This window comes from Mya arenaria, chromosome 13 (genome assembly GCF_026914265.1).
Source record: "Mya arenaria isolate MELC-2E11 chromosome 13, ASM2691426v1".
Lineage (NCBI taxonomy): Eukaryota > Metazoa > Mollusca > Bivalvia > Myida > Myidae > Mya > Mya arenaria.
In genome coordinates this window covers 8,386,338-8,412,943 of record NC_069134.1, presented here as the reverse complement: position 1 = coordinate 8,412,943, position 26,606 = coordinate 8,386,338, and the positions used below count along the sequence as shown (strand labels likewise).

General features: G+C 34.7%; 1 protein-coding gene across 1 annotated transcript; it reads right to left on the bottom strand.

Annotated features, from left to right (window-relative positions):
• Positions 1 to 1,677: 1,677 nt before the first annotated feature.
• Positions 1,678 to 22,666, bottom strand: LOC128213851 (chorion peroxidase-like). The gene is made up of 11 exons (XM_052919915.1): positions 22,493 to 22,666; positions 16,069 to 16,195; positions 15,716 to 15,912; positions 15,154 to 15,196; positions 14,896 to 15,008; positions 4,989 to 5,090; positions 4,683 to 4,781; positions 4,192 to 4,460; positions 3,819 to 4,057; positions 3,411 to 3,581; positions 1,678 to 2,020 (listed from the first exon to the last, which is right to left on the bottom strand). The coding sequence occupies exons 2-11, from the start codon at positions 16,110 to 16,112 to the stop codon at positions 1,678 to 1,680; spliced, it is 1,620 nt and encodes a 539-aa protein (XP_052775875.1). The 5' UTR covers positions 16,113 to 16,195; positions 22,493 to 22,666.
• Between the last annotated feature and the right edge of the window lie 3,940 nt (positions 22,667 to 26,606).

The window sequence follows — 26,606 nt, the reverse complement described above, 5'->3', positions numbered from 1 at the left end:
CTTTGAGAAAGGGGACCAGTGCCATCTATACCATAGCGTAACCTAGCCATCGACCAAGGTCATAGCAAAGGCCATTTTTCTTCGAGTTTAGACAGGTTGTGTGGTTTTGGTACATTCAGGCATATACCCTAGACATGTTCTTTCACAATTTCAACTATTCATAGAGGTGATACCTTGCATTGAGAAAAGGGACCAATGCCACCAATACCGCATCGTACCCGAGTCTTTGCCATATGGTATGCGGCGGTCCTTTAAAATGAAAAAAAATATGAGGGCCAATGCCACATATACCAGATCGTAGCTTAGTCCTTGCCTTAGGTCATTGATCTGCAATTTTAGGCAGGCTGCTGGGTTTCGATTCATTTAATTACATTATATGCTCGTTCTTATACAATTTCAACAATGTATAACAGTGAATAGAAATGTGACCAATGCCACCTTTACCACAGCGTAGCCTAGATGCATTGCCAAAGTTTAGGTACATTTCAACAAATACCGCGAGCACATTTTATCATATTTTTTTACTATTTAAAGCGATGATTCATCAAAAGTGAACAAGGGGACTACTGCCATCTATACCACATCGTAGCCTAGTCCTTGCCCTAGGTCATAGGTCACTGGTATGCGATTTTAGGCAGGCTGTGGCAATTCGGTTACAGTAATTAAAGTAGAATCCAGGCCCGTCATGGCATAGGTCATTGGTCTGCATTTCTAGGCAGGCTGTGTGAACTCGGTTAATTAAAGTGGATACCAGGTCCGTCATGGCATAGGTCATGCGTCTGTGATTTAAGGCATGGCTATGGGGTTTTGGTTCATTTAGGCGAATACACTAAGCCAATTCTGTTATAATTTCAACTATTTAAAGCTATTATCCCTTAAAATTGAGAAAGGGGGCCAGTGCCACCTATACCTCATCGTATTCTAGGGTTCTCCCTTGGTCATGCAATACATCATTGATTTTCTATTTTAGGCAGGTTGTGTTTTTTTTATTTGGCTTCATTTGAGGTGATACAAGGCCCTGTTCTATCCAACAATGTGTAGCGGCGATGCCTTCAAATTGAGATAGGGGATCACTACAACCTTTACCAGAGCGTAGTCTAGGCAGTGCCCTAGGTCATGTAGGTCATGTCATAAGTCATTGGTCTGCGCTTTTAGAACTTCACACACATGCAATGACTAGGGTAGCTTGCCTGGCCCTCTATCTGTTGCCAAACAACATCAAATAAGTTAACGGAAGACTCAGCCAGATAACTGGTAGGATAGTACTAGGGACGTTTAGACAAAAAGCCGCATAAAAGTGTACCCTCTCTCTCCGGAGCTGCTAGTGCGTTGTTAGAAATAAATAATTCTGAATTTATTTTAAGTGCAATCATTTAAAATCAAAGAATAACATACAGTCATTGCCGTTTTATTAAGTTTGAGCAAAACCAAAAATGTTACATCGCATTTGTTTAGTATTCTAGATCAGTCCATGATTTTATCAAGTAGGTCATAATTATTCAAAATCAATGCATGCACAATACATTAAAATGACGAATGTCAAAGATTTTCACAGGACATAAGTACAGAAATTATATTTTAATAAAGCTGAAAACTTCTCATGGCTGTCACATAGTCGAACCGCGAAGAGCTGAAATCTTCCCCCCGATAGTCGCGACAGCCCTGCGCTTACCAAGGCTACATCTTGACGATCGACCGCCAAGGATTTAGGTCTAAGTGCGGAATGTTATTGCAGTTGACAAGAGTGTTTCCTGGCCGTATACTTTTCAATGCTTTCGGCTGTATGGTACCAATGTCTGTATTAGCACAAAAGAGAGAAGCGAGCGTAACCTTCCTGATTTCCTGCAGCTGGTTCCCTGAGAATGCGGTGTCGCCGCTGTTTTCATAGTAGAATCTGTCTCCATTGTTTAGTGATTTAAACTGGCGGCCAATAAGGCAGGCAAAGGTCGGGCCAACCTTTCCCCCGTTGACGGGGATTTCAGACACGCCACCGGGAAACAGATCGATGTCCTCTGGTGACCTGCAATAATATATTTTTGTGACTTGATATACAAGTAAAAACAGGACTAATTTTGATACAAAGCATCAAGGACGTGGCGAATGTTGTTGAAACCAGACTTAAAGAATGCAGATGCAGTTTGCTAGCATATCAAGTTTGAAGAACCTGGATACCAGCATTCTTCAGTTATTAAAAGAAATCGGATTTTCACCACGACCTTGATCTCAGCCCAACTGGGGTCAAAATAGTTATGGCGCTGGTCATGTATGAAGGACATTAATTTAGTTCGAGGTCTCTAGGCCTTATAGTTTTTATTATTAATAATATTATATATTGTTAGCAATTATTGATAGGAAACTGTGTATTTTCAGCTTACGGTCACAACAACCTTGACCTTTTGCCCACCGACCTTAAAGGTGAACTCAAAACGAAAGTATGTTGAAATTGTGTAATTTTATCAATACTGTCTACCTATTTATACATGCTTATTATGTTGTTTAACATTTTCAAAGTCATAGTAGATTATTGTGGACATTGAAATCGGGCCGATCGATCCCGGGATTTTTTCCATAATTCTATATTTCCCGTTACCGATTTGACTAACAACCCGGTATCAACATAATCCGGTACCATAAACTGTGATAACGGCTTTTCCCAATATCGATACAAGGCATCGGGTTTTAGCACCACCACCGGAAATTTCTGCGATTTGATTGGATGACGGGTTATCGTGTGAGCCTAAGTAATTGTTTGGCTACTTACAGTTCCTACATTTTATCATTGATACTGTTACTTGTAATAAATTGTCCTAGACTTTTCAAGTTTACCAATTTATTAAAAATCAGATTATTTGAAATAAGCACAACATCCTCCGAAACTTTTTTTTGAGCTTTGATGAATCGGGTCTTCAGGTTCGTAAACCAAGCTGTAACAAAAACCGTAGCCTACGATTTTTGGGGCGAGTTATTAAATACCCGTTAAATGTGCTTAAAGGATTATAATAACGGTACAAGACATACGTTCTGATTTTATCTTGATATTTTCTTTTTCTTTAATCAGTTTATACAATTGTTGTTTGTAAAGGTTGTATTTTTATCAAACAAATTGTATAGTTTTATTTTACAATAATACGTAATATGGCTGGTCCATTTTGATCACGTGGTCATCCATGGTACAACATTGAGACCTATCCCAAACGCGACGTCAACAACTGTCAGCCGGTAATCAAGAGCGTTCAAATGTCATTTACAAAAAGTTAATGACGGAAAATAAATTCACAAGACTATTTTGGCAAATCGTCTTTTGGAATTTCCATGTATGATTTATTTGTTATGATTTAAGAAATCAAAATAAACCTAAATTGTATTTTAAAAACCAGTGCAAAGAAACATATTATCAACATTGTCTGTACCTATATATATGTTCGAGCTGTTGCTGTACAGCCGTTGTGTGTGAGAACTGGCCGGCCAGTCCACAGAAGCGCCGAAACGCCTGGTAGCCAGGGATGGCATAGTCCCGCCCCCGTTGGATATTTGTAGCAGCGAGGTCCCCGCCGAAACCTTCATCCCGCTCAAACAGGTGACTGTTAATAGGGACAAGGGTTTTTAAAACGAGTGGCTTATGTTGTGTTTGTGTATGCATACAAATGTGCTCCCCATAAAACGTTTATGCCCATGTACATGTATGCTGCCACAGAAAAGTACTCAGCGCAAGACTGATATAAATATATTCTAAATACCATCTGTCTGTACTTAGCCATTGTATTTAATAAAGATTTATTATGATGAGAAATGTTGTACAAGAGTGGAATTATACCGACTTTGTAATTTGGTCATTGAGCGATTTGTCCACACTTTCCACCGGTGAACGTGTGAGGCCCCGACATATGGCCATGACACCCCGCGTATGGACGAGGTCGGGCTTCAGGAATTCGTACTTGAGGAGGCGATTGGATACCTTGATGGCGCCATTATGGGCAAGCACTCTCTGCCAGATGAGGCTGTGGCCAAACCGGAAGGCGACAGTCGCAAACGCGCTCCGTATTATTGGCTGCTCGGTCGCGTGTAACCTTTGAATATGTTTTTCAGCAAAACCATTTATTTGCGTATGCTGACAATATGAATATACGTCTATGTTACATTATTCCATCATAACATTTGATAAAAAATATGATATATATATATAATATTATCATCAGCATATTTACCATTAAAATAACCGTTTGAAAGTGGCTTCAATCCGTATTTTTCCATAACTGTGCGCCCCAGTACTGCCGGAAGAAACTCGTTGTATGTGATGTGCTGGAGCTCGGCGCCCAAGATTCTGCGTGCCTCCTGGAAGAGTCGCTCGTCGTCCCAGGTGGGATTCAGGAGCGCGAGGCCGCGCGCAAGGCGGTTGTGTTCCCGCATCCAGACCGTGTGCATGGACATTAGCATCGGCTGCTCGTTCACACGGGCGTCCCCTGTGTGGAAGGGAACAGATATAAAGATGGATACAGGAACACGAAACGACTTTAGATTGTCTGCTCTTGCTTTGAGTAGGAATTCCTTCATTAGAATTGATGAATTTTATACAAATAGTATTATATACTTTCAATCTTACTAATTTAAAGTTCAGTTTTATATAACTGAATTACTTTAGATTAGTTGTTTTATTGCTCCAGTGGGTTAATTACTGCTCGTACCAGCCTTGAAGCACTTCTTGTTCGGGTCGAACATGATACAGCAAGTTTCGGTCGTAGTCGCAGTCGGTAACAGGTTGTTGGGGCTTGTCATGAGAAGTCCTGCGATATATAAAATTGTTTTTTTAGTGATTTGTATACTATATGTTGTATCAAAAGTATTAAACGAGCGTTTTGAGATGCTTATCAATCATAGCAAAGAAATTTTACAGACCTTATGACTCTGCACTCCACTTTAACGGGATTTGACGGGCGCATATGTGAAAGTTAGGGTCACTGGACCTGACTGGAAATAAAAGGCGTACCCACCCCCAGTGAGAGTGCGGAGGTCACGGGTCTCGTCGTCCGAGGAGCCATAGATGGCCGAGCCGTCCAGGTAGTGTGTGATCTGGTTCAACTGCTGACGGACACCTGAAACATACGGAACGGAAAGCCTAGTTGACGTAAAATCACGAGAAAGTGAGTAATGGTGAGCTTGTTCCCTATTCAAGATGGACTACCTTGTACTTTTTGTTGATTAATTTGACTACTTTTTTTTTTGTTTTGTTTTTAAAATGAATTTAAATTGATACATTTTGGCAGCTTTTCACCATTGACAAGTATGCAATATTGGGTTTATATTGCATTCTTCTTACAGCGTAAGTTAACCTCACTGGTCAGTGGTAAATAAAATAATCACTTATAAAAAGGCCAGGAACAAACAATAAACTTTACTGAAAGAACTTAAAGTTGCACTCCTATTTAAAATCATTACTAACAAATGTATAACAAACATAATTTTTAAGCGATAAACCTTTAACTACTTACTGAAAAATGCATTTATGGAAACATTAATTACTAATAAATATATTGTTACCGTGTATTCAATAGATGGAAACACACATATATTAAATGATTGGTGAGAGCTAAAAATTTACATTAATCAAATACGGTGTTTTCTGTACTTTTCTGTAAAATTTACCACGGTATCCTTCATAAGAACCATAAGAATACAAATCATTGTTTTTGCAGTACAGTACAGTTACTTTTATGGAAATAATGTATATATCATTTTAAAATACTATTTAATATTTTAACAGTGGCCCTAAAAAGGATCGTTTTCAATTTCATAATTAGTATAGTCTTTGTTTATGCCAACATTTAACTACCATGCGGAAACGATTTTAGTGTATCTTTTAAATTCACCCAGGAGGAACAAACATTTCTTATTTTATTTCTTTTGTTAAAAAATCCTTGGCAAGCCCAACTCATATTGTAACACCAAAGGTTGGAGTCTTATGCTGGGACTGGTTATATTCTCCATCCTGGTTTGCCTGGTCATACGGCGAGATAACTTAATTGTCAATAAAATATTAATTTGTCATTTACTATCATGCTTCAATAAACCTTGGGCGGCCGCTGTGGTTGGTTTACACGGGGACTCTTAGATTCACTGTGTTACATATCGGCACCTTATAAATATCCTAATTCAGTGATGCCAGCATGGGTAGCCCCAGGTTGAAAAGTCCTAAAATAACCCCAAAACAAAAAAACACATCAACAATAGAACACTATTATGTTTTTTTCAAAACATACTTCTATTTTTTCTTTTGAATCTCGCTGGGGACAAAAAAATGTCATTAATAAAAAAATAAAATAATAAAATCCAGGCTACCGCACTGAGGCATAGTCCTTAGTGCAAACCAGCACTTCCGCCCCAGTCAATGATAGGGGAGGTTAAGGAAACTAGCTGGTAAGAAATCCTTCATTATAAAAATTTACTACTAGCTAGTTAATATAATGCCAAGGAAACATTCTATCTAAACATATATATGAAATATATATACTCATAGATTCTTTTACTTTTGAGACCTTCTCTTTATATAAATGTAGACTGAGCCTAAATGTTTTTATATTCATAGAGTATAATCCCGTCTTGAAGATTTTTTAATTATGGATCTAAATCGTTCCATTTTAAAATGTATGTGATATAATCTTAAGATATTATTTTAATTTTGAACTTCTAACCGTAGATTTTTACTTAATTGTGTAGAATTTTACATATTGTATAGTCCATAGCGCCCATGCCACTGTATTGTTTACAACACGATCTTTAATTTAATTACGCCATTTAAACAACATCATCTAGACGCTTATAACACACATAGTACAAGCTTCCAAGTGATACTTAATTTATCGAATGAAGATCGATCGACTTACTAGTACAGGATACATTACAGCCACGATCAACGAAGCAGAAAAATAATCTAATAAAAACTGTAGAATTATTGTAAAACGTAGCGAGCTCGCCGAATTGGTATAACCCGATGGCGAGGGTAAATAAGCTCACCCCCTGTCATTTTAAATATCATTTCTTAAGTTAAACAACTAAACAAATTTATAAATAATTTCCGTTCACTGTCATTCTAAATGTTCTTTATAATGGAACTGTAGTCTCGATAATCTATCCGAATAATTATTATAATCCGAGTTAAACTTTCATATGTATGTATAAAATGAAATGAAAAGGACAAATTAAAAGCATGTTTTCTTTTTATAGATTTTGTTTCTGTTAAGGGATGAAAATGGCCAATATCACGACCAACGAACGAAGTACATGAACGATACATGTATACACGAACATGTCATTCCCGATTTACAATTCAAGTTATCCGAGAAATCGAGTACCCGATCGGAAGATTGTCCTATTACTCGAGTACCAATTTTACTACTCGTTCCCATCCCAAATTGTTTGTGATAATACTCCATCCTTTTCGAGAAAATTTTATAATTGTGGTATATCTTATTTGGGAGTAAGAGTGCATCTTTTAAATAGAAAAACAGAAATTACGCATAGGTAAAAATAAACTACCAGTATTGGTTGCATGCTACATTTTATTATACTCCAATCACCTGAACAAACCATTTGCCTCTAGATGCTAGAGGTAGACATGTATGTTATAACATTAGTATTAAATTTGCGATGCTTGCTCAATTCCAGGTTTCGCTAACATATCAAAATGATATAATGAAACTTCCAAAATATAATGCTAAACGGAAAATTAATTCTTTTAACAAATTAAAGATTACATGCCAATGTCTTGTTTTAGAATTTTGATTTCTGGCAATAGTCGTTCATGGAAGACTCATACGATTCTTTATATGCTATTGAAACCATTTATTTATTATAATAACATTTATTTTATGCTAAATATTTGGAGCATTCAAAACATCAACACTTAATTAATAAAATGGATGAGATTGCAAGAAAAACTAAAATACATATTACACACCTCAAGCAATGAAATAATACTTGTTATAGAGATAGATAGTAAACAGCAGAAAGTAGTAATAATTGATGATTATTTTTGCGAGAAAAATCAAAAAGGCAAAATTGATTACTTTATTCAGGGTAGACATAAACATTGTTGTACTTGTTATCTTTCTCAATCATATTACAAGTCGCCCACAGACAAAATATTAACTTGTTCCCATTACATATTTTTGGGGTCTCCATCGAAAGGGAATCAGGCAGCATCTGTGTTGAACAGAAAAATCATGAATCTCTTAACAATTCTGCAATTAAAGGAACCATTACTTTTATATGGGGTTACTAAATGATATATCCGTAGAAACAAAAACAACAACAACAACAACTAGACAGCAACAAGTACATTAAATACCTTTTAGACACGATAGTACTATTAGATTATGTTAAAGAGAAAGAGTTAATTACCTTGACAAAGAAACAGACCATGTTAATATTTGACATAGGAATCTTGACATGCACAATACTAAAATAGAAAATCTTGGGGATCCTAAGGAACAATATGATTGTGTTAAAGCAAATTTGCTTAACCCTAGAATTTTATGAGATTGGAATGTTGCCAGATATGATTGAGACTTAAAGAAGTACTCTAATTTAATATCAAGACATGTTTAACAAGCATAAATTTTGAATGATAAATCTGTTTACCTATTTAATATCTGAAAACGCACACATAGTCAATGGCTGGTGAGTCTTAAAAGATTTACAGTGACCAACTATTGTCTTATAAGGTAGAAATTCTGCACCTTTCATTCAAAATAAACACGGTATCCTTCATAATAATCATTGTTTTCGTTATTCATTCTTAGTGGAAAAAATATAAATTGCGGTACATCTTATTTGGGAGCAAGAGTGCATCTTTAAACACAACATACAGATGATGATCTAAGAAAACTTAAAACAAAATTCAGTCTTACAGATCTAAAATTCATGAAGCACAGGACAGTGTAAACAATGAAATCTGTAATGAAACATTTGAAGAAAATAACAAAAATAAGTTAATGACACAGATGAGTTACAAAAAAAAACTAAGACAACATTTCAAATTAACATTGTACTCAGCGTGATGCGCAATATAATTCTTTAAACACAAAAGTAAAAGCTTATGATTCCAAAATAAAGCAGGTGACATTATTGATAAGGAATGTGGAGTAGCAATTAAATAAGCTGCATAGAACCGTTAGGGAACAAAAGTACGCTACAGATGAATTTATTTGATTTAAAGGTATGATATCATCATTAGGAAATGTTGCCAAAGTTTTAAATTTAAGAAAGAAAATAAGACATAAATGAAAATATAGGTTTGAATGTTGATGAAGGCATACGATTATCAGATAAGGTGAACAATTTAGAAATTAATTTACAGTCATTACAAAGTGTTGAATTTGATACAATAAAGCAGGAAAATACTAAACTAAAACTGCCACTAGATGGTTTAACATTCCTGTTTGGGAATACCTATTTAATTCAAAAGTATGAAATAGAGGGCAAACAATTATAAGGTCAGGTTATAGTGGTTATTCTTCGTGGTCAGCTGAAAGATCTCTAGGTAAAATTTATCCAAAGTAAGTGGATGTATTTACACTCACAAAATATATTAATCCTGGATTTTTCTTCTTCTCAATACCGATGAAACTTATTGGATATAAGGCTATTATCTTAAATAACACAATAAAAGTATATTATCATTATTAATAAACAGTGGAACTAAACAGTTTCATCCGTAAGGGCTAGACAAATTGATGTATCAAATACACCGAGCGAATTTACAACTGTATTGGATAGACCAGTTGTTTTGAATGAAAATAAACAGTATTCCATTGGACTAGATAAAATTCGAGTTATCACTCGGACAACCTTTTTACCATGAATTTTATTAAAGTATATTTACATTTAATAAAGGGAAGGCCGATGTTATTGAACTCTTTAATTGACCCTTTAAAAGAGAAAAAGAAAAGACAATATTTTACTGCACATAACACCATTATCGCATAGACGCTTTACAAGATATGGTTCAGCATAACAATAAGACAAGACATAGTGGTATTTAAATGCCACCAAAGGAAGTAAACAAGTTAGAAAATAAAGGAGAAGTTAACTTTAATCTAAATTCTAATTTGCATAAAAAAATAAAGAATGAAACATTAAAGTACAAAATAGGAGATAAAGTTTGCATAAGTAAACACAAACACCACTTTGAAAAAGTTATTACACCAAATTGGACCGAAGGAATATTTGTTGAAGATAAAATATTAAGGAAAGACACAATTACTTATCAATTAAAATAGTTTTGAAAATCTATTTTGGGTTCCTTTTATGGACGAGAGCTTATCCACGCAAAACAATCTGTTGTCAGAATCGAAAAGGTCATCAGAAAAGATAACAGAAAAGAAAAAAAGCTCTTGTAAAATAGTGAGGTTATTCCCATGACTTTAATTCCTGGGTACACTTCGAGGGATTAATTGAATAGTGTCCATAAAGTATTGAATTTATCCCATTATCTTAAATAAATCTCTTATTATCAAAACAAGATTAACTAGTCTTTGTAATAGTGTAGCTTTTAAAATTGTGTTTGTGTGATCTTATGGTATTAATTCTATGTTTCTTTGATAATGTTTTGAATAGTGTTTCTTTGTAATCTTCAAAAGTTATATTATACGTTACAACTGGTTATCCCTGACGCATATGTCATTTAGTGTGTAGGAATACATCTTTGACCGAAGTCCAACATGCTTATTAATAGCAGGTATTTTTTGATTGGGGTTTTCACTGTTATTCAACAGGTGTTTATCTTTAAACAAATCCTCACATGCATCTTTTGTTTTTATTAAATAACGAAGAGAGCCAGTGTCAGTAGGATTACATTCTCTTTACCGTTTTTCTTCAAAATGTAATTGTAATGAAAATCGTACATTAGGTCCTTACAAAATTCAAGAATAGCCATTAAAACATAGCAATGACAAACTAGAAGTAACTGATCTTAAATTGTATTCATTGCTTATAGATTGTCGTTAAACATTTTAGCAGAAAAAAAATGTTTTCTAACTTACAAGCTTTTCAAGTATTTTTCATCATGTGTAAGAGAAAAACATACTCTTCAACAAAGAATTTTCATTGTTCTTCCAAATACTGGGTCATCAATTTAAAGAAATCTTTTTAAAATGCATTTTTGACGTTAGTTGTTTTTGTGTATTAAATACAAGATTCGTTTAGCCACTACCTTTAATCAAATTATAATAACCTGTGTAAGTTTATTTCATTCCAAAACTACGAAATAAATAAGGGATCTGTTTTTAAAGTGCATACCTTTCTATATGAAAAAAATGGGATTGGTTTTGTTATGTTATAGCCTGCTGACTGAAATGCACTTTTAAGTTCTGCACGGTAAGGGAAGAGCCATTCATCTTTTACAAATGACTTTTCAGGTGCTAGTTGATAAACAAAATGAATGCCATCAATCTCCTTTGGGTATCCAGGATCACAATCAATAATTAATACGCTTGTTTTAATACAGTTGAACACCTTAAATCCGAAGTCGTAAGGACCCAACAAATTACTTCGGAATAGCGGTGTTTCGGATTAACAATTGTCCGCAAATGACAGCGTTCGCGAATGAAAGATGACGTGAAATACTAAGTCGTGAAGATTGCAATGTGGGTTACACGTTACCAATACGATACACTCGGTTTGAGTTATCTTTCGTATAGAAACATATTTGTTGATTTAGTCTTTAATAATTGACAAATAATTCGTAATTATACTTCTTTATTAAAACAACAGGAGTAAAATCGGGACCGAAAAATAATTTCGCAATAGCGATAATTTCGGATAAACAGTGTATCATCTTCGTTCTAATTATAATTACTTATGTTCTTATTATTTGCTTTTGAATATCTGTACGAGATGTAACCTTTGCCGCCGCGTAGCTCTTTAACAATAATAAATTGCATACCAATATTAATAATTAATTCTTGTTCTGTTTTTGTCATTTTCAGTCATGCATCCGATGAGAGACCATGAGAACTAAAGTAATGGAATGGATCTAACTTTGTTGTAAATCTGCTTATAAAAGAACATCTGTTTTTAAGTAAATGTCAAATAATCTTATATTGTTTTAGAGCCAAATTACTTCCAGATTGTGTGCATGTTTGTAGTCATCATTAGATTTATCCTCATCTTTTATTTGAAAATAAAAATACTTTTTGGTGGTAAAGAGGTATCAACGAACCTCCCAAAATCGTTCATATCATCATACGTGTAAACTCCTTTTCTTTATATTAATTCAAAGTTATTTTGAAAGCATTGTTTTGTAAAACTACGTGCATCCAAACGTAAATGTGAACTTCATTTGCAGGTGATTAATTAAGTAATTGTTAATTGTCAATTGTTGTTTGAAATTTTGAATTAACATTATTTGTCTTCGAACCTTTTTAATGTTACTAATCCATCTTTTTCTGATTTAAATTACTTTTACAATTTTCTTATTCTAACTTTTATTATCTGATTTGTTTAATATGCAGGATATATACAACAATGATTCAAACGTATTTGCAGCTTTTGAGATACTGAATTTACCACTGTATAGAAATGTTGTCGACCAAAATGTGAATTACTATGGTAATATGCTTATAGAAATATGCAAAAATAATAATTTGTTTTTGCTAAACGATTGTATTGAATCTGATATTTGTAATCCAAAGTTTTCTTGTCGGGTATGTAGTACAGTTGATTATGTCATATCAAGTTGAAGTTCTAATGTTTTTGAGAATATCATATACTTAAGTATTCATGATTTGAGACATAAAACAAACTTAAAATCCCTTAATTATGGATAAAGCATAAAAAACATGTTTTTTTTATAAAATAATATTAATACAGTTGTTAATGAAATTCTAAACAGAATTAAAATAAATAGATTCTTATAATTATTTTTCTCTGAAAAATATTGATTATATTGCTTGTACTATATATAATGTCTTTAGTACCAGTTGGTTTCTTTTAGTAGAGTGCATAGAAAGCGAAACCACAATAATATCAACACACCACACAAATTCCCCTGGTTTAATAGTAAATGCCACAGGGTAATAAACATTATCACATAAGGCAAAAAAAGCTTATATTAAGTATAAAAGTATATATTTAAAGAATGCGACAAAACAAATAAGTAAGCAATTAAAGAATACGATCCCTGTAGCTTGAAATAAATTTAACTCAAATATAATTAATCAGTTAAGAGCTATCAAAAGTTCTGACCCAATTTTTTCTTGGAAAATCTTTAACTCTGATTTTACAAGAAAAAAAACAACACAATTTCATCCACAGATGACTTTGTCATTTTTACAAGAAGGTAATTGAGATTCCCAATTCAAATGATTATAATTTGCAATGTGAAAGAAGCATGCAAGCAAATGAAGGTATTGAAGATTAAAGCGGTTTAATCAGTAAAAACAATAAAGCATCGGGTGATGATAGTATCCTTAATAAACACATCAAATCAACTAAACACAGTTTGCTTCTTGTCTAATGTTTTCCTGTTTTAATGTCATTCGAATATAAGGTTAATTTCCAGTTGAACGGAATGTATCATTAAACCAATTTATAAAAATAAAGGTGATCATAAAAACCATTAAAACTATAGAACGATATCTCTTTGAACTTGCTCAGGCAAACGTTTTACATGCGTTTTAAATTATTTACTTAACACCTATGCAGGAAACCCTAACCTTATAATTGTGAACCAAGCAGGTTTTCGTAAAAAAATAATGATATAAATGGATCTTGTTTCATACTTATAGTTAATATGTACAAGAACATACAATCCAAAGTTATGACTTCAGAAGGTGTTTCTCAAACCTTTGAATGTTTATCAGGGGATAGGCAAGGAGACAATGTATCTCTTTTTCGTATTTCTATGGTTTTAAATCATGTTGATCATATCTTGATCAAATTGATATTCAACGTGTGAATAAAGATAGTACAATGGATGTCTTAACCTTAAATTATTCATGCATATGAATATCTTGGATTATAGTTTACTAACGTGGATTAAATGTTAAGACAAAAAATCCTAACTGACCAGGCTTCAAAGGCTATGTTTGCGCTGTTAAAGAAATCAAAGATTATTTCATTACCGTATGATATTCAAATTGATTTATTTGTTAAAGCAATTCGTCTGAGTTTACTTTACGGTGGTGAAATATGGGGGTACGGTAATGTTGACATTTTAGAACGAGTTCGGCCAAAGGTTTATAAATGTATATGCGAATGATGAATGAAAATAATCGATACCACCATACAGGATATTTAGCGAACTTAATGTTTAGCGCTTGTATGTTTATACCAAAACCAGAATAATTTCATACTGAACAAGGATAATTAAAAATATTAATGACAATACAACAACTACTAAGTTAAACTCTAAACATATTAACTTCTAAATGACTTGGTTTCAAAAAGTTCTGTCAGATCTGTCTGTATTGAAAATATTAAGTCTACTTTATGTGAACTTTTTCCCCAGGCATATCATATAGTAAAAGCTTTCTAAACAGTTACTGGTTTATTTAGGCTTAACATCAAAAACTAAGATATCTTATATAAATATATAAGAGTACAATCTCCTCAATCAAACTACAATCAGTCATTACCGTTCCACTAGATAAAATATTTAAATATTAAATACTTTTCATATCACGAAATTATAAAATGTCATTTGAACTCGGTCTATGGCGGTATTTTAGGAAGTTGTAGCGTTTATAAAACAAAAAAGCAAAAAAAGATTTTCAGAATAAAAACGACTAAGGATGTTTTGCATTAGTTGATGGTATTTACAGTGAATGCACAAACTATGAACGGACGCAATACCTCAAGAAATTATAAAGAGCTCAATAAATGAGAAGGAGCTAATATTACTTATGGTGCAGTCAAGTGGAGTTGTTGGTAGAGCTCGAACCATGTTGATGCACGTGCGATTTGGCGGGAAGAAAGGGTCATTCGGTGGGATATCTATTGGGAAGCAACCTGGCCTAAAACACAAATAAAATGGAAAACTATTACTAAGTGAAAACCAGATCAGCATATACGTGAACAATCCCTTTGAGTTAATCACTTGTTTCGATAAAAAGTATATTTTTATCAACATGTTCATGAATCTAAATCAATACAAGTCACCTCTTTGGCTTCGTGCAGCAATCCAAGTTGGCCTTTGCATGACCTGAAAAATGGTTTACTTTTAATTTACCTAACATCAATTTTGAATGCCATTTGTTTTCCACCCATTATTATTTTTACGTGAGTAAATTGAAGTCATCAATCTTAACCATTTGTCCCAGAAACATCCTACATATTTTCAGAAGTTGATTATGATAACTTATGTGTAAATGATGTAAAACTGCACGCACGAGGGGATTTATTAACGTGCAAGAGGGGATAAATTATAATCTTGCGAGAGCGCCTGAAATTCTACGTCATGGCTAATGAACTGGCCGATCTCCATTAGCAGGTGCGTGGAGCCGGCTAGAGAATTCGACATGCTATCGTGGAACTTCCGACTAATGAGGCGCGCGTTCGGCAGTGGTCCTCCAAACACGCTGGCGGCCCGGGGCTCAGACACTCCTGTGAAACGTGCCAGAGTCTAATATTATGATGTTAAAGAAACAGTTGTCAAAATTGTATTTCTTTATTTATCATATGATCATGCATATGCCAAGAATGGTATTAAACATTGTCATACGCAACAATAATCTCTCAAAAGGCGTCTGCGATCTCCCCCACAGGGGATTGGCCACGTTATTACAAGATCCATCTATCGTCCGGAACTTCACTGAACGGTCACAGTTGGGTTTTTGGAAAGGACAGTGCAGGGCCTTCGGCGGCGTGATCCTAGCGGCGGTTATCTGCCGACCAGCGTCTTCAGGATGAATTTTCATGCTAGAAATACGGATGTTACAAAATAATGGTTACGATCGAAAACTGTTGGTTGCGTATACAGACACACGTTGAGCATAGATTATTGCTTAAATAATTTTCAAGACCTTGATTCCCTGCATTGCCAGTTTAAAATATAACAGAGAATGGCACACCTACCTGCTTATAATATTTCTGGCGATCTCTAGGAAGGCCCGACCCATCCGACCGATCCCATTTGCGGTAGCGGAAGTCAGCAGATGTGGCCCTGAAGAATCCTTCCGACCGGGTATTACTCGGTCTGTGCCTGCAACAGCAAATCTATATGCAGTCACACATGGTGATGAGAAATTATTAAAATCCCAGATTTTTCTACGACGATTTTCTGTCAAGAGACTGGTCATGCAAATTATTGTGACTTCCTGAAAGAAACTGAAATTTGCACATCATTAAATGAATGATATATTCACAATCTACGATGTATATAAAAATGATCGGAGATGAGCGAAGTTGACGTCATATCGATTTATTTCTGATTGCTTGTAATATGCATAATTGGGATGGGGGGATCACTCACAGAAAGGTACGTCCTGCGTGACTATCCAAGCACAATGCAAATATTAACATAATATGCTAGTCGTATCGTTGTAAATGTATTTTCTTGTTATAAATGTACATGCATTTTCATATTTTCTTTAAGGAGGCAACTATTAAATTTATTGAATTGAAATTCTACAAGCTAACAAAATACATAAATACTAGTAAATCTGATTCACATATTGTAATAGAATATACAGAATTCTTCCTTTTTCCTTTATCATATCACATTGGCAACTTTTATCGCATACATGCATTTTGTCATGATATATGTTGAAATATTCTAACAACAAACGTCAAAGTGTGTTATGATTTCACCAGATAATGATCAAAACACTTGAATGTGGTTTATGCAAAATCTTCAACTTTGAATTCAATTTGACATAATAAAAAAAACGTTTAATTAAATGTTCGGTTTAAACAATTTTTATTTCAAAAGATATATTTAAAAAGGAATACACAAGGTAAGAGCATAATGAATAATAAAAGGTTGTCTTACATAATAATACAGGCAAAATACGCAAGACTTAGTGATATATGCATATTACAAAATAATCACAACATAATTAAAGAGGAAGCTTATAAGCTTATACTGTGTCTCGCTTCCGTCACATTTCAAGCTGCTTGTTATGGTGTAAAAGGTTGTTCTGATTTTTATATTTTCGTTACCGTTACAATTTGATGAATAAGATGAAAGGTGAATGACAAATGAAGGAATTAGCAGAATGCGTTGGAAGTATGATAAAATCAACATAGAGAGAAACGTCAAGAAGCAGGAAGACGGGGCAGGGCATGTACATGTCAGGTCAGTTGTAGAATCTGGTTTGTTCGTATTATCTTAAGAGATCAAAAGTGTTTAGTTTGGCGAATGTAGTGTTGAACGTGATTGATTATTGTTGAGTTGGTCAAATCCGTCCCATTTCTTGAACCAAACAGTAGTACTTGAAGTGACATAGGCATAATAGTAGACAGTTGGTTGAATAGATGATGCCTTTGTGCACGATAAAGGGGACTGAACTTGTTTCTGTAGCTTTTCGCATAGATATTCAAGCGATTTGCGATCAAGGACGTATTTAAATGATCGCATGAGGTAAATACGTTGCCATGCCTTGGTTTTGACGGGCTCATGCCATGAGCAGTTATTGGCGAGTGTTAGACGCCGAGATTTTTATGAGTAGTAACTTACGCTATTTAAACATTATCCATAAAGATAGGTGGATGTTTGTTTTTCGAGATATTAAAAATGATTCGGTTTTCGCGGGGTTAAATGATACAAGCACTTTTCTGCCCACATATGGATTTTGTTCATGTTATCATTTAGTTGCTGAGCGGCAGACAAAGGATCATCGACAACAATATACACGGAAGTATCATCTGCGATAAGATGTATGGGTGATTTTATTTCCCGGACGATAGCATTTATAAAGACAAGAAACAGTAGGGGTCCAAGAATCGAACCCTATGGAACTCCGGCAGATATTGAAACCATATCTGACATAGTACCAGACAAGACAACTCCCTGTTTTCTTTCACTGAGATAATCAGTTAGCCAAAATAATAGGGAACCGGAAATACCACTTTCACGAAGCTTGAAAAGTAGACCTTCATGCCATACGCGATCAAAGGCTTTAGAGATGTCACAGAATACTGCCCTTACTTCTTTACTCTCGTCTAGTGCAAGGCAGAAGGAGTGATAGAAAGATACACGCTCATATACAGTGGAGTCATTTGGAACACAACCTGACTGAAATGGGGTTAAGATGTCATTTTGACGGAAGAAGTTAAACATGTATTTATGCAAAATACTTTCTAGAACCTCACTAATAACACTCAAAAGGGATAATGGACGATAATTACCAACAGCTTGGGGATCTGATTTCTTAAAAATCGCACAGACATGAGCCAGTTTCCACTGGTTAGGTACTTTACCAGAACGAAGAGAGTAATTATCAAGATCTCGAAGGGGCTGTGAAATTTCGATGGCTATCTCCCTTAGTACAAAGCTGTTTACAGAGTCAGTTCCTGTTGCCTTGCCAGTTTTTAGTTACTTAATTGAGTCTATAACATCTTGATGGAAATATCAAAATCTTACAGGAATGGGACATCAGAGACAGTAGGAAGAGGTCTGTTATATACAGTCAGAAGGCTCTGTGATTGGAAAAAGTTATTCAGAAGATTTGCTTTGTCAATGTTAGTTTCGTAGACGGTGCCATCGTGGATGAGAGGGGGAATGTGCATCGAATCCGACGTAGCACTAGTAAAATATTTAATAGTTTTCCAAAAAATCAGAAGAGATAAAGGTATATCCCGGAAGTTTCGAAGCAAGTTTTTCATAATGTGATTGTTTGACAATTTTTGAGATATGGTTAGCATGATTGCGAATAGTCCTGTAAGCTTGCCAGTGATTTTCATAGTTTGAACATCTGACCCTTTTGTATGTCATTCGTCTCTGACGGAGTAGTTTACGAATTTCATTGTGAAACCACGGGGGTCCTGATTGCGAATTGTTATAGACTTTGACGGTATACATATTTCACAAAACATCATCAGTTGATTGGTAAATTGTTTAGCGTATATATAAATATTCGTGTGAAAACATGTGTTCCTGTCAAAGGATGACACAAGCGTTCGGAGTTTGACGTAGTCCCCTTGTAAAAATTTCCAAACTTTTCGTTTAAATGTTGATCCGACCGTTTTGTTGAATTTTAATATGCAAAAAATAGGGCAATGGTAACGAACTAACTGATCCAGAAAAGATTCGCCTACACCACCTTTCAGTACAATATCTGATGATGAAACTAAGAATAAGTTGAGAAGGGTTTCCGACGTTTCGGTAAAATGAGTAGCGTCACGGATTAATTGTGACGGATTCAATTATGCCATGATGACTCAATCTTATCTTTTATACCAGTATCAACCGCCAGTGGCATTGAGTTGGTGATGGATTCAAGAACATATGAAGTGAAATTAGGAGGTCTATTAAAAGTACCAAGCAAAAGACGTTTTGTTTTTATGCGTAATTCGAGCCAATGACATTCTACATCGTTTACTTCTAGATCACGTCGCTCTTACACAAATATGTCAGATTTAATATAGACTAAGACACTTCCATGGGGGTTAGTAGATCTATCTCTTTTAATGGAATATGGAAGGCAGGAAATATCAACTCAGAAGTTTCAATGTAAGGCGTGAGCCATGTTTCAGTAAAGGCTAGGGTATCAAAGTCATGTAGGTCGGCATACAAAACGTCTTTTTGCCGTTAAAGCTCTGCACATTGTAATGTACTTAACTGTACCAACAATCGCAGTAAAAACTTCAGAAGAGGTGGTTTACAGAGTTGATGTAGGACGAGGATTTTCATGAACATCACCGGAAAGAATTAGAAGCATAGACAACCAACAAATTCATTCAAAATGTGTTTAATGTGTAAAACCTTTTGGTTGAACTTAAAAATAGTAGAACAAACCGACCCATCCGATATGTGCCTATTTAAATAGACATTTATAATAGTGTCAACCGTGGTCATATAGCTCTATGAATGAGGGATATCTACATACTCACTGACCTGTACTACGGAGATATAGGGAAAAGAAAGAGGAAGTAGGAGGAAAGAATGTATGGAGGAAGTACCTGAGTAACACAACAAGTACTTGTAAATAGGGAGTTCTCTTAAATAAGTTGGGTTTGGATGCATTTAATAATGTATTGCGCGAATGGGAAAATTCTATTACGCACTTTTATGCAGAATTAGTTACAGGATGTGTTATTATAAAATGCGAGTAGCGTCTGAAAAGCTTTATATACAGTAGTATTATAGGGTCGACATTTTCTTAAAGTATATCTCATGGATACGATGTGTTTACGGACATGACAGCATTAAATCGACTTTTCCTACCAATATATACGTAACAATTTTTAAAGAAGCAGCTACCAAAGAAACCTGAAATTGTTGTTTTTCAGATCTAATGTTAGAACGTAAATGTTTCTGGATGTTGCTCGTGCAACATATGAGAAAGGCTATTCTTTGACAGATACTCCAAACTTTGTGGAACTAGTGCCGCGGGATTAGAAAATATGTTAAGAAATATTTTTACCGAATATTGCAGAATTTTAGTGCGAGTGAGTATGTGCCTTTAATGTGTCAATAGGTGTGCACGCTTTTCTCCAGACAGACGAGGATCAAAATTACGTCAGATCGGCCTACATCTCATTTTATCAATAAAAGTCTTTGCTGTCAGTGTATACGGATTAATAGATGAGATTTAATTCTTTGTGTGACATTACGACTATATTAATTTATTATTAATGGGGAATATGTGATCATTTGGAACGTAAGTAATTTGATTTTTTTTAGTATGTAAGTTTTTAAGTGTTTAATCTGTCCAGTGGCAAACGATAAAGTAAGGATGTACTTTATTCGTGTGAGCGGATATTGATGCTGATGTAGCAACGATGCGAATTTATTTGTATAATTTTTATTGTTTGAATGAATTAGTATCATGGTGATAGTACGTTCATTCATGGAGAGAACAAACAGTGATTCGGTGTTAATATGAACATCACACACACACACACACACACACACACACACACACACACACACACACACACACACACACACACACACACACACATATATGTATATATAGATAGTGCTAGCAGCTTGAAAGCATCGCAGTATGATGACAGTGTTAGCTCAATCAGGTAGTAACAATACTGAGTTTTAATTTCATGACATATTTAATCCTATTAACATAATTATGTTAATAACATCACGACACTTATTAAAGATGCATTTTTACAACAAAGAGGAAAACCAAGACAAGTAATTTGACAGGATCATGGAACATTAAAGTGTTTAGTTGATTTAAAAAAAAAAGCATTTTCATCGGAAGAAGTTAGTCCAATAAATATAATAGGCTATAAAATTAAATTCTTAGCTAACTTTAACATGTGACATTTAGTACCGGAACGAACTAAAGCATATATATATATATATATATATATATATATATATATATATATATAAACTTACAAGGCATATGTTCAAACATGACAAAAAACGTTTACCATGGAGAAAACAAACATTAAAACCAGATAATTTAAAACTGAGGAGGTATAAAGAAATTAGTAGTTTGTTCATCTTATTAAATGGTATTTGAGGTTAAATTATTATACGGATATATTTAAAGTATTGGCGAAGATAAATTCAATTAAGAAGATTGTTATATTTATTCGAGTAAATGATCGTATAATTTCAGATTAAGAAGCAGAAATTTTATATATAGTTAACCAAAAACAGTGGTTATTTATGATTCCTTAACATGCAAGAAACATTGACTATCAGTAAGTTACATTTTTTGTCAAGTTTAAGCTGGTTCAGTACAAGAAAAAGGATAACACATTGATATATATATAATACATACACACATATATACACATACACACACACATAGAAATATGTGTGTGTAAAATTATTAGGGTAAGCAACAAGATCAAACAGTTTAAATTGCATTATTTAAATGTTTTGTTTCATGTTCTTATGCAAAGTTTTCAATGTATATAGTCCAAGTTGAAGGCATGCAAAACGGAATCATAACTCCAATAAAGAACAGCTGAAACGTTTTTAATTATAACATCAATAAAGAACAGCTGAAACGTTTTTGTTGAAACACGCGTTCATGGTGCACTAAAACCCTTCTCGGTTATGTATAAACAAATGTTATATTGTAGTTTTGCATGAACATTTTTACAAATTTGGTATGTTTTTAATGGATGTGTAGTATATATCCTTTGCATATATTTGGATGTTTTGACATTTGTAAAAACAATGGACATGTAACAAAGTGGTTTGTAGTAAAGGTAAACTGTATGTGTATGTATATTGTGCCAGAACTGGACTGGATACATTTTGATTGATCAAAATATGTATAACACGATTTTTTATTTAACTTTTTTTTCAAAATCTATATTTAAATAATACATTTTTATTATAAGGTTGCCGTACCTTCATCAAATGCGCTCTTGTCAAGTCTGTCTGCCTCGGCAATCCTCGCGTCCACCCCGACTGCCGCTTGGATGACGGCGGCATTGAACTTTGAACGAGTCGCCTTCACACCCTGACCGGCACCCAGTCGGCATGACAACGACAGCAGTGTCAGCCATAGAATAACATTGCGAAACTGAAATAACTTCACCATAACGGTAGCTTTCGAAATGATAATAGTTATTGCAAACGCAATATATAAACCTTCATCCTAGCTTAAGTTTACGCAAATTTTCGCAGATGGTTGCACAAGCAACATTATCAAGTTATGTTTGAAAGTGCACGGATAAAAGACATGTTTCGAGATGAATGTTAACTAAGAGTTTTTAATTAGTTTTGATTTCAATGATCGGGAATAACTCAATAATGAACAACATTCAGATTTATTAATTTTTAAAAAATCTGCATCAGTGAGTTACGTTATAAATGAACAAGTGAATGCCATGAACTACATTGTGTTGAGAAGCCAACTTTTTATGACAACTGATAATTACTTTTTGATTATTTTTCTCCATTAAAGCGGTGATTTAAACAAATGAACAGCATTATATTTAAATCGTATTTCACTTTAAATTTGATCACGGCAATTTAAATGTGTTTTATTTATTAAAGGCACTGAACGTTTTTTAAAAAGGCTAAGAAGCTGAGTTCTTGGCGTTTGTGGTATCGTCGGCAAATCGTTAAATTGTAAAAGGGCAATATAAGTAACAGGTTATCAAGGTAATCGAAGATAATGCATTGAGCTGAAATAGAAAAAGAACATGTATCATCCGGAAAGCAATAATAAGGGGTTATACCGCATCATAACCACCTTAATTGGGGTTGGGCAGGGTATCAAAACTGAAGTAGCTGGACAGTTTTGATTAGGGGTCAAGAAGGAGATCAAACATAACCATCGTGCAAACCATTGACTTGGGGTTTTGCAGGGAATCGAACATGGAAGACATAAAGGGGTTAAGTAGGGGATATAAAATATCATCAAGCATCTTGATTAAGCTTTGATTAAGATTGAGCGTGATATCGATGATGGGACATCTGGGGAGGCATGAGTTGGGGCTGAGCAGGGACTCACACATCAAGTTTCTCGAGGCTTGAAAAGATGTAAAACGGGAGTGAGCTGGGTACAAAACTATATGCATATTTTAAGCAGGGAACGAAAAAAACATCCTGGGGGCCTTGCATGGGGCTGTGCAGAAAATTTAGCGTGAAGAATATGATATCTTTATTTGTTGGTATGTGTACATATTGTAATTAGTCAATTAAGGGGATCGAATGTTGAACATTTGGAAAATTGTGATTAGAGTTGAGACTTAGAGTGTACATGGGGCATTTGGATAGCCATGGTTTGGGGACTTAGCTTGAGACCAAGCATCTGGAAAGCTTATAATTGGCAGCTGAGCTGTACCTATTAACACGGATCGTATGGAAAGCCTTGACTTGATTGAGCATTAAACATCTGAAAAAGGTGTAAACTTGGGTTTAGCAGGGTATCAAGCACGAATCATCTGATAAAACAATACATGTGGGCTGAGCAGGATCTCCAGGAGTGTTAGGATTTCACTAGAAAAAATGATTTGTGTACAAAATGGTTCAATGTCTTATACATATTTCATCAAACCTGTTACGAATCATAGCACTGAAAGACAGTTTCAAGCTGTTGAAAATTTATAGCAATTAGGCTATCTCAGGTCGGCAATGTACATCCCGCATCGGATTCAAGAGGTTATGGTCATCGCCCATTTCGAAGGACGGTCAATAAGTAGCCTCTGATAGTCATAATCCTTTATTAAGCTAACCTTGCTTGCTACTAGTCCATGTTTTTTTCTGTCCAAATCTTGGCTTTGGGCTCGCTAACATCCTAAGCCATGTTAGTTGTTAGCGGTGGAAAATGATCATTAGCGAAAGAAACTGTAGATGTTTGCGCTTTGCCGTGTCCGAGCATAGCTTTGATTTCGAATTGATGGCTTTCATTGCGCATTTCCTCATTTTTCACAAACTCTAATTTTAAACTACGCAGGCCGTCGACAAGTTCTTCGTCTTCCCTCAAACGAGCAATCGTATCATCGTCATTTTCTTCACCTTCCTCTTGTGCTTTTGGGAAGTTCCTGGACCTAAACGATTTTGCCGATCTACCAGTTACTGAATCTGTTGTGTGTGCTGCTTTACCGGCAACTATAACCTTAGAAGATATTGTTGTATCAATATTTGTTTCATTCTTACACTGCTCTGATGTGTCGGTATATGACGCTTCAAACTTGCTCTATCCGCTCTATTTGGATGGTTGGCGGTGACGGTCGAAGTCGCAAAGATAGGTGTGGGTGCCGTCAGCGGGATAATCGTGTTCGTTTTTTAGTCCCTCGACTCGGTCTGAAGATTCAAACCGTTGGTCAGATTAGGAGGCGGCCCTTCCATTGTTGAAAGTTATGTAAAGACAATTATGGCCTGCTGAAGCGGAACGTACTGACGTAAAGGCTTACTTCGTTTTTTATCCATTACCGAGGTTAGGAACAGCCGATTAACTGGAATTCCACTAATAATCACAAGTCATGGAGAAACAAATTCTAGGCTGTATTCAGTAACGAAATGAAGCGTTCATGGCGGACAAAAGTCAATGGTAAACAATTAGTATCTAAGTATATAGGCCATCAGCACATAATACACTATAAATCTACAACAGCGCAGTCCATTTTGACATCGATTATGAGGACAAAAAATATACAATAAAAAGTTATTATTTGATATAGAAGATCTAAAATGAGTGTTAATTTTATATCGAATTTATTAAACGAGTTCATTTTTAAATAATTCGTTTAATGAATTTGATACAAAGTTAACACGAATTTAAGATTATATTTATTACATAACTCATTGACGGTCGAATTATATGTCAAAGTTTCTTCAATACACCTCTCTTGTTATAGTGCGAAGTATTTACCTTGTTTGTTATTAGGATGCGTAATCCGCAGAAAAGAAAATAGCCCGACATAAGACTTTTTATAAACAATAAAAAACATAAATTATGTCTCAATAATCAACCCATTTTGAAACGATTCACTTAAAAATAACAAACATATATATTTCAATCCATTTAAATCAAGCAAATCAATAAAGAAGAACAATGTCATGACTGCGTGACGTCATTACGCGAGTGTGTACATGCCATTTGGCGGTTGAAGTTTAAAAAGAACATAATTCAGCGTCACAGTCGCTTTCAAAAGTGCGAATTCGCTTTGTAGCTGGTCGATTACAGCATGGATTTTGATGGATGTGCGCCAGGACATTACCTCCGTGAATTGGAGCACCATAAATGTGAAATCCACCAGAAAAAGTAGGATTTGATGTGGAATCAGTGACTGCATGACAGTGTTTGAACTTGATCATTGCTGGCGAACTGCCTAGAATGAGCATTTTGCAATGAAGTAGACGGGGTATTTTCACAGGAGTACAGGATGCTGGACATTTCCTTGTGTTGATTTGGATTAATGTGGCTATAGTTGTTTATAGATGCGATGTTCTTGTGTACCGATGTTTGCATAATCTGGTTCGCAGGAACATCGTTGTCATTTAATTTCTTGACGACGTATTTTCTGGCGCTATGATCAGGGAGGTGTTAGTTTGGATTAAGCCCAGCCTTCTTCACCATTCGTTTCATCGTGGAATTGAGTTTGTTGACACCGCCATGATTTCTTTTGAAATATCGTTTCTAATGTTTATTGACATTATTGACAGCGCGTATGAATACATTTTTCTGTGATGCGGTTACCTAATTTGCATAATTATTACACTAGTTATATGTGAAAAATATTGCATGGGGTTATATCACTCCTGCACCGTAAGTTATGTTAAAAATATAGTATATAGTAAAGAGTTGTAATATAAATCAGTTAACTTATAGAGTTATATATTATATCGTTATTTTATAGAATGATTTATTGTAAATTAAGCTTCTGTTTAATTATCTCGCAAATACAAGGCATTAAAACTAGGCTTACAGTGTCTTACTTTAAACCAACCTCGCATACACCAATGAATACTATCAATCAACATTTTTAAATGTACGAGTAGAACGCTTTTT